This window comes from Erpetoichthys calabaricus, chromosome 12 (assembly GCF_900747795.2).
Source record: "Erpetoichthys calabaricus chromosome 12, fErpCal1.3, whole genome shotgun sequence".
Taxonomy (NCBI): Eukaryota; Metazoa; Chordata; class Cladistia; order Polypteriformes; family Polypteridae; genus Erpetoichthys; species Erpetoichthys calabaricus.
Window position 1 is genome coordinate 150994308 of NC_041405.2, and position 17084 is coordinate 151011391.

The 17084-nt window shown below is 42.5% G+C and overlaps 1 protein-coding gene across 1 annotated transcript in view; it reads right to left on the minus strand.

The window, feature by feature from the left end:
- Nucleotides 1–17084, minus strand: part of LOC114661580 (cation channel sperm-associated auxiliary subunit delta-like) — a 103447-nt gene that overhangs the window by 32147 nt on the left and 54216 nt on the right. The window contains exons 12-13 of the mRNA XM_028814712.2: nucleotides 9867–10040; nucleotides 5620–5733 (exon numbers count right to left, since the gene is read on the minus strand). Coding sequence (XP_028670545.2) covers nucleotides 5620–5733; nucleotides 9867–10040 — 288 coding nt within the window. The remainder of the gene's footprint in view (nucleotides 1–5619; nucleotides 5734–9866; nucleotides 10041–17084) is intronic.

Below are 17084 nucleotides of genomic sequence, written 5' to 3' on the forward strand. Positions count from 1 at the left end.
TTGTGCTTGGACATCTGTGATGAACTGCTTTAGGACTCCTGATGGCAATTTATGGCCTAATCACATCTGTGGATCCTTTCCAAACCAGCATTTAATGACCCAGTGAATCCTTACTTTCTTGTTTATCTAACTACTTTTGTGCATCTTTTGAAATTAGAGACCAGCAGGAACAAAATTAGGTAAGTTCTGGTGTGTTAGGACTGGACTGGAGGACTGAGTTATGGCAAAGCAAGGTTGGTCACCGAATCAGGAGAGTCACCGCGACGCCCCATTGATGCCCTGAGATGTGACAGGAAGCCAAAGGGCCGCCATAAGTTTGCTCTCTTGGTCTACCTCTGTCTATCATCCCTTTATCTGAAGACCATGCCGAAGATGATTCATTGCTTGATTGAAAAGCCACCTAGGACAATCTCTTCTTTTGACATCGCTGCAAATCTTCAGTGAGTTTTCAAAGACTATACAAGTCCAGATTTTGCTATCCATTTATATTTTCTATTATATTTTCTTCTACTGGTTTCATTTTATGTTAATAAAAACAGGGAGATTCACTCGACAGAGGCCCCGAATATTTTGTTGTAATTCCCATTAGGATGAAGAAGTTGAACCAAAAAACTACGCTATTCTCCTTGACGTATGTGTAATTGATTGCATTACATGTAATACTGGAAGTGGTTTCCGTTTTCTGCTAGACACATTTTGATGCGGTGCTGGTGGCGGATGGCCGGGGCCCTTGCCCAGCTGGGACATCTCTTCTTTGAATGGTTCGGGGGGAACAAGCATGGACAGAACAGTACCTCCCCCGGGATGCTAGATGGCAGCCCCTATGGGTGGAAATGTTGCCTTGGATTCCTGCAGGGCACAATGGGAGATGGAATTCTCTACAACCCTGTTGGGATCCAGGGGGTGCTGCCAGAAGGTGCTGCAGTTGTTCGTGAGCCAAGTGTGGGTGGATCTTCTGCCACACCCGATAAGTGCAGCTTGGAAATGGGTCATCAAACACCTGGAGCACTTCTGGGTAGGCTATAAAAGGAGCCAGCAGCCACCACTCCAGGAGCCAGAGTCGGGAGGAGGGAGACAAAGCGTGCCAGAGAGGAGTGGCGGAGAAAGAAAGAGAATGTATTGTGATTGTGATTGGGATAGTGTTTGTGCTTCAGTCTGTGTTGTGCCTGTGGGAAACAAGGAAGGCGCTGCCCACAGGTGAAGAAAAGAAGTTTTATAAGTATGCCTCCCATGTCTATCTATGTCGGGGTAAGTGCTGGTATAGTGCCATCCTTTGTCACACGCTACATGTTCCTGAATGTATCGCTAAGCGTCTCAGAGGGAATAGCAGCAATTTCACGTTGGATGTTTTCGGCTTGTTCCGATAGACTTTTCATTTGAGCATACCCCAAAAGGAAGAAGTCTGGTGGTGTCAGATCCAGCGACCATGGTGGTCAAAGCCCCTTTGAAATGACCCTGTTGCCGAAGAAGGACTCAATTTCTGCCATGCTCCTGGCTGATGTGTGACACGTTGCTCCATCTTGCTGGAAGTAAACTTCCGTTAACTCACGATCATCCAGTTGATTCTGACATCACTTAAACAAATTGGTGACCCAGTAGCTTTGAACCATGAAGACGTGCTGCTCAATACTGTACATCACCATCCTGATGAGAACTCGAGTGATTCAGTGAAGGGGTCCGGGTGGTTTGCACCCAGAAGTTGTAAAATGTCGCAACGGCTGTCTGGCGCCTACCTCATCGCTCCGACTCAGGGCCATCCCGGCTTGTTCGAAGCTCCATATATTGAGGAGCACACTGCATGTTGTTTCATTCAGATTGCTTCATCCTGTCATGGCGAAAAATTGTCACCAAAAGGCTTTTTACCTGAAATGAAGGCTATTAGGACTCAGAGGATAGGCAAACAGAGTTTATGGTTTTATTACAATAAAACAACAATAACTGCAGTGGGTTGGCACCCTGCCCAGGATTGTTTCCTGCCTTGTGTTGGCTGGGATTGGCTCCAGCAGACCCCCGTGACCCTGTGTTCAGATTCAGCGGGTTGGAAAATGGATGGATGGATAGATAAAACAACAATAATAATAACACGGACTCAACCCAATACGGCCAAATTGAGCTGAGTCCTGAACATTTCAGAACTCAAAACTTATACTGTATAGCAATTTCTTATCACTCCGACCTCGCTCAAATTAGCTCATTTGCTGTTTTCTCTGACTCCCCTCTGCACCTGCCCAGCCGATACCTCGAGTTCTCATGGGAACCATTATTATCTCATGACTTCTCTTCTCGGCACTCAAATGTGGCACTTGGTGCCACGGCCCACCTGCCAAGTTGTTTTGCCTGCCTAAGGTAAAGTCATCCCTGATGGAGGATCGCAGGAATCGTGGGAAGTAGGGGTCCTTTCATTGGATTGGCTGGCCCAACACTGTTTCAGCCATGGAATGGTCAAATGGGGGAGGCAGCTTGATGGATGAGGTCTCCAGGAGTCTAAACTTACCCAAATCTTAATATGTGATATCATCTACTGTTAAATTCTGCTCCATACTTCAAAAAAATTTTAATTTTTTATTTTTTAATGAGGATTGTTCTGTTCTGTGTATTGTATTGTATTGACCCCCTTCTTTTGACACCCACTGCATGCCCAACCTACCTGCTAAGGGGTCTCTCTTTGAACTGCCTTTCCCAAGGTTTCTTCCATTTTTCCCTACTAGGTTTTTCTGGGAGTTTTTTCTTGTCTTCTTAGAGAGTCAAGTCTGGGGGGCTATCAAGAGGCAGGGCCTGTTAAAGCCCATTGCGGCACTTCTTGTGTGATTTTGGGCTATACAGAAATAAAATGTATTGTATTGTATTGTATTGTATTGTATTGTACTTCCCCCTGCAACTGGCCTCTGGTATTTATATTGTCTATTGTTCATCTTTATTTTCTGTTTTGCTTATTTTCATTGAGCTCGGCCGGGCAGAAGTCCATTTTTGGGTTTCATCTTATCATTTCTTTTCTTTGCTTTCAAGCTATTTTATACTTGGTGTCTTAAAGCTAACCTTTAATTAAAAAGAAATATGGCATGTGCTTTTATTTAATCATTTGCTTGGCAGGCCTGACTTGCATTAATATCTGCACAAAGGTTAATGCTTATATATTTCTCTATATTTATTTATGCTAATACATGAATACACTCATTTTATTTTCCATACATTACATCATCTTGACCTCGCTGTAACAATGCATTTGCTGTCTCTGCTGACTCACTATTCCAGCTGGCTTCTCACGTACCTATTTTTTTCTACATTTTGTTATTGGTATCATTCCTTGCTTTCTGGCCTTTTAAACAACAGGTGTTCTTATTCCCCCTTCTCTTGTCCTCGTGTAGTTTCTGTATGTCATTCTCTTCCTGTTCTATCCTTCCCTTCCCAATATTGGTAATTTTCCTTCAAGCTTAACTAGAAAATGCAATATAACTAATGTCTTTATTTACCTATTTACAGTGCATTCGGAAAGTATTCACAGCACATCACTTTTTTCACATTTTGTTATGTTACGGCCTTATTCCAAAATGGATTAAATTCATTTTTTTCACACAACACCCCATAATGACAATGTGAAAAAAGTTTACTAGAGGTTTTGACAAATTTATTAAAAAAAAAAAAAATTGAGAAATCCCACGTACATAAGTATTCACAGCCTTTGCCATGAAGCTCAAATTGAGCTGAGGTGCATCCTGTTTCCCCTGATCATCCTTGAGATGTTTCTGCAGCTTCATTGGAGGCCACCTGTGGTAAATTCAGTTGACTGGACATGATTTGGAAAGGCACACACCTGTCTATATAAGGTCCCACAGTTGACAGTTCATGTCAGAGCACAAACCAAGCATGAAGTCAAAGGAATTGTCTGTAGACCTCTGAGACAGGATTGTCTTGAGGCACAAATCTGGGGAAGGTTACAGAAAAATTTCTACTGCTTTGAAGGTCCCAATGAGCACAGTGGCCTCCATCATCCATAAGTGGAAGAAGTTCAAAACCACCAGGACTCTTCCTAGAGTTGGCCAGCCATCTAAACTGAGCAATCGGGGGAGAAGGACCTTAGTCAGGGAGGTGACCAAGAACCCGATGGTCACTCTGTCAGAGCTCCAGAGGTCCTCTGTGGAGAGAGGAGAACCTTGCAGAAGGACAACCATCTCTGCAGCAATCCACCAATCAAGCCTGTATGGTAGAGTGGCCAGACGGAAGCTACTCCTTAGTAAAAGGCACATGGCAGCCCGCCTGGAGTTTGCCAAAAGGCACCTGAAGGACTCTCAGACCATGAGAAAGAAAATTCTCTGGTCTGATGAGACAAAGATTGAACTCTTTGGTGTGAATGCCAGGCGTCACATTTGGAGAAAACCAGGCACCGCTCATCACCAGGCCAATACCATCCCTACAGTGAAGCATGGTGGTGGCAGCATCATGCTGTGGGGATGTTTGTCAGTGGCAGGAACTGGGAGACTAGTCAGGATAAAGGGAAAGATTACTGCAGCAATGTACAGAGACATCCTGGATGAAAACCTGCTCCAGAGCACTCTTGACCTCAGACTGGGGCGACGGTTCATCTTTCAGCAGGACAACGACCCTAAGCACACAGCCAAGATATCAAAGGAGTGGCTTCAGGACAACTCTGCGAATGTCCTTGAGTGGCCCAGCCAGAGCCCAGACTTGAATCCGATTGAACATCTCTGGAGAGATCTTAAAATGGCTGTGCACCGACACTTCCCATCCAACCTGATGGAGCTTGAGAGGTGCTGCAAAGAGGAATGGGCGAAACTGGCCAAGGATAGGTGTGCCAAGCTTGTGGCATCACATTCAAAAAGACTTGAGGCTGTAATTGCTGTCAAAGGTGCATCGACAAAGTATTGAGCAAAGGCTGTGAATACTTATGGACATGGGATTTCTTAATTTTTTTATTTTTTAATAAATTTGCAAAAATCTCAAGTAAACTTTTTTCACGTTGTCATTATGGGGTGTTGTGTGCAGAATTCTGAGGAAAAAAATGAATTTAATCCATTTTGGAATAAGGCTGTAACATAACAAAATGTGGAAAAAGTGATGCGCTGCGAATACTTTCCGGATGCACTGTACCATGAGATATCTAATTTGCTTGACACATCTAATGTTTCAGAAGCTGTCATTAATTACTTTTATGGCTATACATAAATATTTTTATCTTCCATAATCCTAGCTAGAGTTATTACAGAATATTCAGGGCCTCATTCGAGTGAATCTTCCTGTACCATGTCCCATGCGGCTAGGATGAGAATCAGCACTTCCAGGTATGAGGTCTCTCGGAAAAGAGTGACTTGCTCTCTCCAGGGATCTCATGTATGAAACTTTGGAAGAAAATCAGATTTATAAAACCTGGCAAACACACATTTCTACACAATTTACCCTTTTAGATGTCCCAGAGGACGGTTGGGTGTCCCGCTCAGGAGGGAGGTGAAATCCTTATTAAGCTGGGATACCATAATGGAAAGATGGACTAAATGGGGGCAATACCCGGCTTGGACAGATTAATGTCATTCCTTATGATGAAATGAACATCATTTTGATTAAGTATTATTAACTATTACTGTTAGAGAGAGAAAATCTGCTCACCAAAGGAGTCAAGTCATTTGACAATCTGGAGACAAAGTTCATGGTCAACAAAAAGGATCTGGTCTTGTCGATGTAAAGAGTACTTCCATAAAAATCACTTTCTAAATCATCTATCTGGAAAAAAAGAAAAACATTATTGGTTCATTTTTTAATTCTGCTTAAAATCTGGGTTCAAAGATATTGTAGGACAAGAATGGACATCCCAGGCAGGGAGGAGAATGGTTTATTACCCGGATGGGAGAGACAAATGGATGAACTAGCTGAATCCAGGACTCGGGAGCAGTTCAATCCCCCATACATCACGTGGCAGTGGTCCTCACATGGGAAACCCAGTCGAGACACCCGCAGGGGTGTTTGAGATATGGAGTCCAGAAGGGCAACCCTGTCAGGATCCCTACATTCCAATAGAGGGGGCTGTCTGGGGAGGACCTCTCTACTTTTATTATGGCCCGGAAATGCTTCCCAAAAGACGTAGCGTGGCTCCAGAAGCATTCCAAGGTCCGGCCTAAAAGGAAGCCCACTGCCACACAAGGATGAGTCAATGATTTCCACTCAGCTCCTCATTGAGAAAACTAGGAACGACGCAAGTTTATCCCAGAGCCTCACCTTTCAAGTTCTGTTCAGAGTAGCCAAGGCTATGATCGCCGCCTGATTATGTTGAAGTCTCGTCTACAACTCAGAGCCACAAACTTGACAATATAAGTTATTTTATTATTAAATACTTCCAAATTTACTCATCGCACATCACAAACAGGAAACGCAAGTCACATGGGAGAGCCTTTTTCAATTGAAGATCCTCTTCTCTCCGTCATTCATTGGTCAAGAGTCTTATTTTCAGTTCAAAGGCACAGTATTATGGGAACATGTTTCCTTTTTATGATGTGATCGATATTTCTGGAAGTAAAATTTAAAGTACAATCTTAGCAAACAATGCATGTTTATTGGCCTATTTTGAACATACAACTGGATGACTTCACTTATATGAAGGTAAATCAAAAAATAAAGGAAAATTGAAAATTAACTGCAATGGGTAGAAGCTGACGTAATGCAACGTGTTCCGCAATGGCTTATGGGTAGTTTGAACACGCACAGCTGTGTGTGATATACTGCAGTAGATAGGAGCACTTAGTCTGCTAGTTTGGCTTCAGTCCGTTCTGATGTTTTACTTGCTCTGAGCCAGTAGGTGGCGCAGGTGTGAAAATTGTAAAACACAGGAAAAAAAAAAAAAACACAGGGAACAGCCCCCCAGGAGTCAAAATGTTTGGTCCCAAAGTAATCTGTCTTGTCCGTATGGTCCAAGAGAGCAACTATGCAAATTTGGTCCTGATTGTTGAAAGGGTGTAGGATTTTATAGGGAACAGACAGACAGATATTTTTTATACAATGTCAATGTCAACTTTATTTATATAGCACATTTAAAACAACATCGGAATGCTGTGGCCAAAGTGCTTTACAATAATAGAATTAAAGAAAAACATACAATTGATGTGAATAACATAAATAGAAATAAAATAAATGAAGATAAATAAAATCCATCCATTTTCCAACCCGCTGAATCCGAACACAGGGTCACGGGGGTCTGCTGGAGCCAATCCCAGCCAACATAGGGCACAAGGCAGGAACCAATCCTGGGCAGTGCGCCAGCCCACCGCAGGACACACACAAACACACCCACACACCAAGCGGCAATTTAGAATCGCCAATCCAGCTAACCTGCATGTCTTTGGACTGTGGGAGGAAACCGGAGCACCCGGAGGAAACCCACACAGACACGGGGAGAACATGCAACTTCCATGCAGGAAGGACCCGGGAAGCGAACCCGGGTCTCCTAACTGCGAGGCAGCAGCGCTACCCACTGCGCCACCCTGATAAATAAAATAAATAATAAATAGAAGTAATGTTACATAATCACCTCAGTATTACTGAAGGTCACAGAATGCAAGTGAATAGAAATGAGTCTTTAATCTTGTTTTAAACAGTTCAATTGTAGACGACTCCTTTATGTCATGAGGTAAAGAGTTCCACAGGTGGGGCGCAGCAGCTGCACAAGCCCTGTCCCCCTTAGTTTTACACTTAGTACGAGGGACAACAAGAGACAACTGACCAGAAGATCTAAGCACTCTAGATGGCTGATGTAAAACACACAGTTCAGATAAATAGGCAGGAGCAAGCCCATGTAAAGATTTAAAAACTAGCAACAAGATTTTAAAATCAATTTGAAAACTGACAAGCAGCCAGTGTAAAGAAGCTAATATTGGAGAAACAGAGTCATATTTTCTCGCCACAACCAGAAACCGAGCAGCAGCATTCTGGACCAACTGTAAGCTGCGTATCAGGGATTTGCTAATCCCAGAATACAGCGAGTTGCAGTAATTGAGGTGAGAAAAGATAAAAGCATGAGTAGCTTCCTCAAGATCCCTAGAAGATAAAAAAGGCTTGATCTTACCTAATACCCGAAGATGGAAAAAGCAACTCTTGACTACAGAATTAACTTGTTTCTCAAAAGAGAGGTTACTGTCAAAAATAACACCTAGATTGCGGACTTGAGGTTTGCAAAAGACAGAGAAAGAGCAGAGAAATCCAAGACCAATTTGGGCTTTAGCTGATGGACCCACTATAAGCACCTCCGTTTTATACAGTGTGATTGACGGCCAGGGCCCTTACCTGGCCTGGAAGGACCGGGGAAGCAGATACGCACAGGGCACTGCCTTGGAGTGCTGGATGGTGATATCATCATTATGTGATATCATCTACTGTTAAATTCTGCTCCGTACTTCTAAAATGTTTATTTTTATACTGTATTGAGGATTTGTTCTGTTCTGTGTATTATATTGTATTGACCCCCTTCTTTGTGACACCCACTGCACGCCCAGCCTACCTGGAAAGGGGTCTCTCATTGAACTGCCTTTCCTGAGGTTTTTTTCCATTTTTTCCCTACAAGGTTTTTTTTTTTTTTGGGGAGTTTTTCTTTGTCTTCTTAGAGAGTCAAGGCTGGGGGGCTGTCAAGAGGCAGGGCCTGTTAAAGCCCATTGCGGCACTTCTTGTGTGATTTTGGGCTATACAAAAATGAATGGTATTGTATTGTATTGTATATGTGATATGGACATTTCTTGTGGGGAGGGCTTCTGTTCTCTTTCTCCGATTTGAGTTCATCTCTGTTATAGCTCATCTTTATTTGAAAACTAACAGTGTCAGATCGGGGCGAGCGTGAACGGGACTGAGAGAATAAAACTGAATAAAGAAAAAAACGCTAACCTTTACAAGTACCATACATTTACAGCGGCTGTTATAGAGTCAAATCAAATATATGTTTTTATTGTATAATAGTAACAATAAGAGCAGCTCACTACTCAAAATGTTTATGTTGAGATGCAGGAAGGATCGAACTGGCAACTCTTTGAATAGGAGTCAGCAGTTCTTACCGCTGTACTACCAAGGAAGTCACGATAACAAGCCACACTAACCTGATTTCTTGTTCTTCGGTTATAGTCTTGAATAAAATCGCACTTGTTCTGTTATACTTGTACCTTTTGTGAAAGTGCTTATTTGATATTTGGACTTCAGTCTTCACACATTATACACCATGTCAAAATTTTATTGTTAGTACTAAAACATGGAAAAAGTTTGTCTTTTAGGTATGTGTTCAACATTTCCTGTCGTCCTACACTTACATAGATCTTTGTAGACACGGAACACACATGAAATGCATGTGCTCCAAATAACAATATATTTTTTTAGCATCTACAGCTCCAGGTACCTGACTCCCTGATAAACAAGGCTTGAGCTGGGAGAGGTTTTTGCACTTTCTGTGGCGGTGGAGAGGATGGGATAGCAGGCTGCTTGCTGCTTGGGCTTATCGACACATTTACAAGACAAAAGACGCTGACGGAGAGGTGCGAGCAGATTTAAGGTGGGCCGGATTTACGAGTTTTTTCGTAAGCTTTGGTAATTCTAGTGTTAATCTTCTTATTGTATCCTCACTTGCCCAATTCCATCCTCGGTTATGAACTACTGATGAATTGGTGATGGCCATGGCTGTGGGCACAGAGCGTCACAGTATTCATTCACTCAGGTTCCCATTCTTTAAAGCTTTGAGGCCATTCACTGTGTAAAATATGCAAAAATCGGCACGGTGCAGGGCAACTACAGTACTTTATCAAAACATACAAAATTCCCATGAGCCAAGATTATTCAAACAAACATTACATAGTCTTGTCTCAATTTGGAGATTCATCCTCATCACTTACCAGACAGACGTCAGAAGCATTTCCCTTTCCAATACTCTGGTCAATTATGATAGGGCAGTGCAAGAAATCCACAACGTTATCCACAGGTGAAGAAATGGCTTTGATGATCAGGAGATCTCTGGACGGGGTGAACATCATTACTGACCCATCTTGGATATCTGGCTGATCTTGCAGCTGGGAACAATTGGTTTTTGGTTATTAGCATCAGAATAAAGAAATCACTTCTAAGGCAGACATCTTTGAGTAGGGTTACCAGATACCTGCGAACCCAAAGGAGGACACCGAAGATCATAAAGGTGGACAAAGGGGAACACATCCCGTTCTATTCACGACACACAGTATGAATGAAAGCTTTAAAAACAACTACTTTGACAGGTCACAAAAGGTATCCTTGTTTGTTTGACATGTAAGAATCACAAACCAAGCACTTTGCTTCGTTTTCAGTGCGTCCTTCACCAAAGCACAGATACTTCATGTGGTCTGAGAATTTGCTTTCTTCTTGTTAGTGTTCCTTCTGGACAACATTTTTAGATAATTTAAATTTAGATTTTCAGCCTGTATACATCAGAGTTCCAATACAACTCGGAGTCCTGCCACGTGCAAAAGTTCGCTGATGACACTGCTATTGTGGGCTGCATAAGGAGTAGGCAGGAGGAGGAGTATAGGGACCTAATCAAGGACTTTGTTAAATGGTGCGACTCAAACCACCTACACCTGAACACCAGCAAAACCAAGGAGCTGGTGGTGGATTTTAGGAGCCCCAGACCCCTCATGGACCCCGTGATCATCAGAGGTGACTGTGTGCAGATGGTGCAGACCTATAAATACCTGGGAGTGCAGCTGGATGATAAACTGGATTGGACTGCCAATACTGATGCTCTGTGCAAGAGAGGACAGAGCCGACTATACTTCCTTAGAAGGCTGGCGTCCTTCAACATCTGCAATCACATGCTGCAGATGTTCTATCAGACGGTTGTGGCGAGCGCCCTCTTCTTCAAGGTGGTGTGCTGGGGAGGCAGCATTAAGAAGAAAGACGCCTCACGCCTGGACAAACTGGTGAGGAAGGCAGGCTCTATTGTAGGCACGGAGCTGGACAGTTTGACATCTGTGGCAGAGCGACGGGCGCTAAGCAGGCTCCTGTCAATCATGTAGAATCCACTGCATCCACTGAACAGGATCATCTCCAGACAGAGGAGCAACTTCAGTAACAGACTGTTGTCACCGTCCTGATTCACTGACAGACTGAGGAAATCATTCCTCCCCCCACACTATGCGACTCTTCAATTTCACCCGGGGGGGTAAATGTTAACATTATACAAAGTTATTGTCTGTCTGTATACCTGCTTTGTTATCACTCTCTAATGTAATATTGTTCTTTATCAGTATGCTGCTGCTGGAGTATGTGAATTTCCCCTTGGGATTAATAAAGTATCTATCTATCTATCTATCTATCTATCTATCTATCTATCTATCTATCTATCTATCTATCTATCTATCTATCTATCTATCTATCTATCTATCTATCTATCTATCTATCTATCTATCTATCTATCTATCTATCTATCTATCTATCTATCTATCTATCTATCTATCTATCTATCTATCTATCTATCTATAAAAGAATACTGCATATTTGTACAGGGTGGCACAGGGAAATGGGAAATTGTGGAACTTGGTGCTGGTGACCCTGGGGTGTCAGCAGTTGTTTGGGGCCAAAGTGACCTCATTTGGAACCCCTAGCCATTAGTTATAATGGAGCGGTGGAGGAGTGCACAACGAGCGTTCGCTGTGAAAGCCTTTTATAAGAATGGTGATAGTGTGACTGCTGCGCAAAGAGAATTTCCCTGTTATTACCAGTTGCATGGGTGCGTAATTTCAAAAAAACGGGTTCAGCCTTAAAAGAGAAGTCCCGAGGTGGAGCCACTTTGCATACTGTTCAACAATCGATGGCAGGGCCGCCGGTGCAAAGAAGGTGTGTGGGCCCTCGTGTCTCAGAACGCGGTGACTATGTGACGTACTTGTTTTCCGGCTGATGACTTTTTTCTCACTGCGCCCGGAACCCCCTTGTCACTTCCCACCGAGCGGGGAGTACCCTTGTAGACCACGTGTCTTCTCTCCCAGGGCTAAGTACCCTGTGACCCACATGCCTTTTAAATTTTGAAACTAAACAGACTTGCAAAATTTAAAAAATACAATAAAAATTAAATGAGTTAAACAAATAAATGTTCAAGTTATAAAAATTATGGGACGCGTTGGGCTTCACGGGCCTCCTTGAGCTTTGTAGGCCCAGGAGTGATGTACCGGCTGCACCCCCCTCTCCTCGGGCCTGATCGATGGCAGCGATTTGCCGATTGTTTGGAAGGCGCGTCATTTTACGCAATGCTGGCAATTCCTGGCCCTCTGAGATCCCCAGATCTCAATGTGCTGCACACGTCCTGCAACCACTGCTGAACTGAAAAGGCGGATTGAACAGGAAATCGCTGGCATTCCTCCTAACATGTTACCTCGAGCAATGCAGAATTTCCACAACAGGCTGTCAGAATGTGTACGGAGAAATGGACCACACCTTCGTGATGTTTTCTTCAAAACATAAAATGAATACTGATTGATTACTATCATTAATTGCATATCCTGCATAATACATTTCATCATTCAATATATTTTGTAATGTGTTTATTCGTGCATTGAACATCAATTGAAAATTTCCTGTTTCCCTGCACCACCCCGTATAACAAATCCGAACAACACAAAATGGTGCGTAGCCGTGTTTTGTTTTTCGAAAACACAGAGATGATAGCGTGTGATTATAGCCAATAACACGGTCAAGTCAGTGATTGATGAAAGCTGGACATTTTCACCTGCAGGACGGCGGACACAACACTGAAAAGGAAGACATGACCTCCTTTTTCTGGATGTCTGGTAACCCTAACTTTGAGAAACTTCCACCGTTCCAAGTGCCATAACAGAAGGAGGTGGAAGTTTATCAGCCAAACATTAATCCCCAAGGTCCAAAAAGCTGCAAGTCTTAGGGCCTCAATTTAGATCCACTTTGCAGTGCCTAGCTGACTTGTGGTGTGATGTGTAGGGGCACTCATGATGCTGCGCCATTACTTAGACCAACGGTCCTCAAACTGTGGGGTGGCCTAGGGGGTCGCGAAGATGTGAAAAAATGAAAACAAGAATTGAAAATATGAAAAATACATCAATTGAAACCAAAACAAATGAACTTAAACTAGGTTAGGATAGGTTAGGTTAAGTTTCTTTATTTAGTCATGTTTACACAGGAAAACATGAAATTTGCCTTCTCAGTTGCATCTAATAACAGGTAACAGACAGAATGAAATAAAACAGACAAATAGAAATAAGAAAGGTTAAGGTAAGGCAGTTAGATAAAACATATTTATACCAACAACAAAAAAAAAAAAAAAAAGGTTACAGGATATATATAAAAACCTTATCTCCGATATTTCTTATTGAAAAGTCGTATGGCACTAGGAAGAAAGGAGTTTCTGGAGCGATTTGTGTGGGTTTTCAAAGCAACTATCCTTCCTGATTTACTGAAGTGTAGTTCTACATGTAATGGATGTCTGTCATCACTTGAGATGATTTCCAGTTTCTTTAGCATTGCCCTCTAACACACACTAGTCAAATCATCTACATCAGCCCCAATAACTTTAGCTGCATACTTCGTAATCTGCTGGAGCTTTTTTGAGTTTTGGTTTGTCAGACTATTAAACCAGGCAATGAAACTGAAAGTGATCACGGACTGGATCATACTACGATAGAAGGACAACATGAGGTCCTTGTCTACTTTAAATAGTTACTAATACTAGAAAAATCCATATTACTAAATGAGAATGGTAAACCGGATATGGACACAGGGACCTGCCTGTGGACGCAGGAGACATAGTGCGCAGGCGCCACACAAAGCCCTCCTCCCCAGAGCAAAATGGGAGAGACTACGAACCGTCTGACATGCCGCAAGCAGGATAAAGCGAGGTCAGAAATAAAAGACAGAGTAGGAAACAAAGTAAAACATCATAAAGAGGTTAAAGAACGGGGCCAAACACATGGAGAGCAGGTTACAGATGATGAAAACTGGAATGCAACAGCTTCAAAAAAAACCTAGGCACGAAACACATGCACAGCGAGGGACAGAATATAAAGGCGGAAACAACAACAGTTAAACGTCCACACCACACAGCGGAGGCAGACCCGGAAGGTGCAGGCGCCTACATCGCGCGTCGGAAGGCGCAGGAAAGTACGAAAGGCAAAGGCGCCTACACAGCATGGTAAAACCCGACATAATATGGAAGGCGCAGGCGTTGCCGCCATATTGTAAGTGGCACTACTGCTGAGTGAAGTTAGGAATAATGTGCTGCTTGGTGTGCCACACAAACCCCCCACAGACTACGGAGTCCATAGAGACTACGAACGACATAACCACACAAACAACAGGAGTCAGCGCCCAACCTCAGAGTAAAACGGGACAGAATACGGAGTCGAGAAAGGTTCACAAATCAAACCCGACATAATACGCCACCCCAGAGTAAAACGGGACAGACTACGGAGTACAGAAAGGGTCACAAATCAATTGGAGTACGGAAAGCACAAGATAGTATGCAAACACACTACACAGCATGATCCACGCACCTCTAATAACCTGCAAGCAAAAACACGATATAGTACAGAAACCCCACAAATACGGACTCCACAACATATTTGAATCACATTACAGCGATACAATATTAACAGTGCAACCACACAAAACACAGGCACAACACCTGATGGGTAATAAGAATAAACGGACACTCCGTATTAAAGGTTCGTCATCCTCACACGTGAAAACTATACAGCATAAGTGAATCATCACATTACAGTCATATATTATTAACAATTCAACCACAGAAAACACTACGTATTAACAGTAAGTGCAATCCATTATCCATATTACTAACGCTAAACAAGGAAGAACTAATGGAGTTACGCTCATGGCTCCAAAACAATTGACCAGAGACCACTGTTAACGCAACGGGCTATATTATGTCCAAAGAATATTGATGTTAATCACATAAATAACCAAGTCATTGCATTACTTCCTGGAGAAAGCCGCCTCTTTCTAAGTACTGACAAAGCTGATTCTGAAGACGAGATTGAACATCTTAATTTCCCCTTAGAAAATCTGAACACTATTAACCCAGCCGGATTACCACAACACAATCTTAACCTTAAAATCGGAACTTAAGAAACCTTAATACTAAACAGGGTTTATGCAACGGTACACGTTTAGTCGTCAACACCATGACAGACAATGTTATTGAAGCAAAAATACTTACGGGATCACATGCTGACAATACTGTTTTAATTCCTAGAATTGACCTTACAAGTTCTGCCCTTGAATTATCATTTACACTTGGGGGACGCCAATTTCCCATTAAACCTGCATTTGCCATGACAATCAACAAATCCCAAGGACAGACCATGGACAAAGTTGGCATATACCTCTCTGAGCACGTATTTGGACATGGACAACTTTATGTAGCTTTCTCATGAGTTCGGCGTTCATCTGACATTAAAGTTAAAGTTATAAATACTCCAAACCAAGGAAAACTCATTCAAGGACAACAAACCATCTTTACTACAAATATTGTATATAAAGAGATATTCCAAGAAATCTTTGTGATTTACCATACAATACGTCCTTTACTTCCTATATGCATCATCTACACCTTTACACTCTAATGTATCTCATGCATACATCAAACAATTTCACGTTACCCAACACCAGGGGTTGGCGAGCGAAGCGAGCAGGGTCCAGAGCCCCCTAGTAAATATAGAGTTAGATAAATGTCGATAAAAGTTAAGTAGGTATAATAAAATATGCATCTATGATATATCATTAATTAAAACAGAACAAATTGGTATTAGTGGGCTCCTTTCAAAGAAATGTTAGGGAGGTGTAATAAGAAAATAAGTTTAATGTCACTGTGCTCTGTACAAGCATTATTTTATAAATCCACTCACATGTACAGGCCAGGTTAAAGTTAGCACACAGGGGCTCTCAGCATTTAGAACTGCTAGGCATACAGTTGAAGAGAGAAAGTACAACTATAAAAATGGGTATTGTACTATTTCTGTATGTTAGAGATGAAATTGAATCTTCTTTCCTTGTTTGGAAATGGACTATTTGCCGACGTAGGGGCCTGCATGTGGAGGAACCAGTATAAAAACACTTGGACATCAGCCAAACGCTTTGAAGCCGCTTGACGGATGGGTGATAATGTCATCCGTCCTGAAAATCCTTTCAGCGCAGTGACGAAAATGACAAACGATACACAAAGTGTTGTTATGGCTTCCTCATCTGTTAGGCCGCGTAAATCATCATTAAAGAAAGCTAAGTTATTTTCTCTTATGTGATTTTTACCACCGTATCACTATGGGAGGGATATCGCCTTTTAATGTCATATCTATATGGTTTTCGGTTACTTAAAATACCGCAATTACAAAAAAACTTATTCCAACTAGGGAGGTATCGCCCCTAAAAGGAAACAGGGGGAGCGATTAAAACTGTTATGAAAACTCGGGTCGCAAATACTTAAAGGTTGAGAAACACTGACTTAGACCCACAACACAGAATGGCTTAGCCAAGAACATGAGCTAATTAAAAAAAACATAAGCAAGTGCTTAAGAGGTGGCTGCGGGCGGCCTGACACTCCCTAATGGATGCAATATGTTACTAAAATAAATCTCCAATCCAGGGCACATCTTCCCTGAAAAGCTTTATTTAAGGACACAGCTAGCGGGAACACGTTAATAATCAATGCATCAGTCACACATGCGCATCAGAGGATCTCCATACAGGCTTTTTCAAGGCATGTAATAACACTCCAGAATGAGAGGGGGCGCCAATTCTAACATTGTCATCTCTCTCTCTCTTTCCACAGAGCTGAGCAACTGCCCAGTGAGGGCAACTGACTCCGCCCCTTTCTGGTACACTCTCCTGCCGGAAAGGAGCTCCTGTCAAACTAACTAAGCATCAGAGGCTAACCAGCAGATATATCTGGAGGGGCTAGTACACCCAAGGAACTGGAAAACTTGGAAAACATTAAATGGGATGACCCACATTTCTCTTTTTTGTAAAGCTGTCTTTACTGCACCCAGTTGCACCCTGGTTCGAATTGCACCTAGCGGGTGACCAGGTAATTGTTAAAAGAGGCT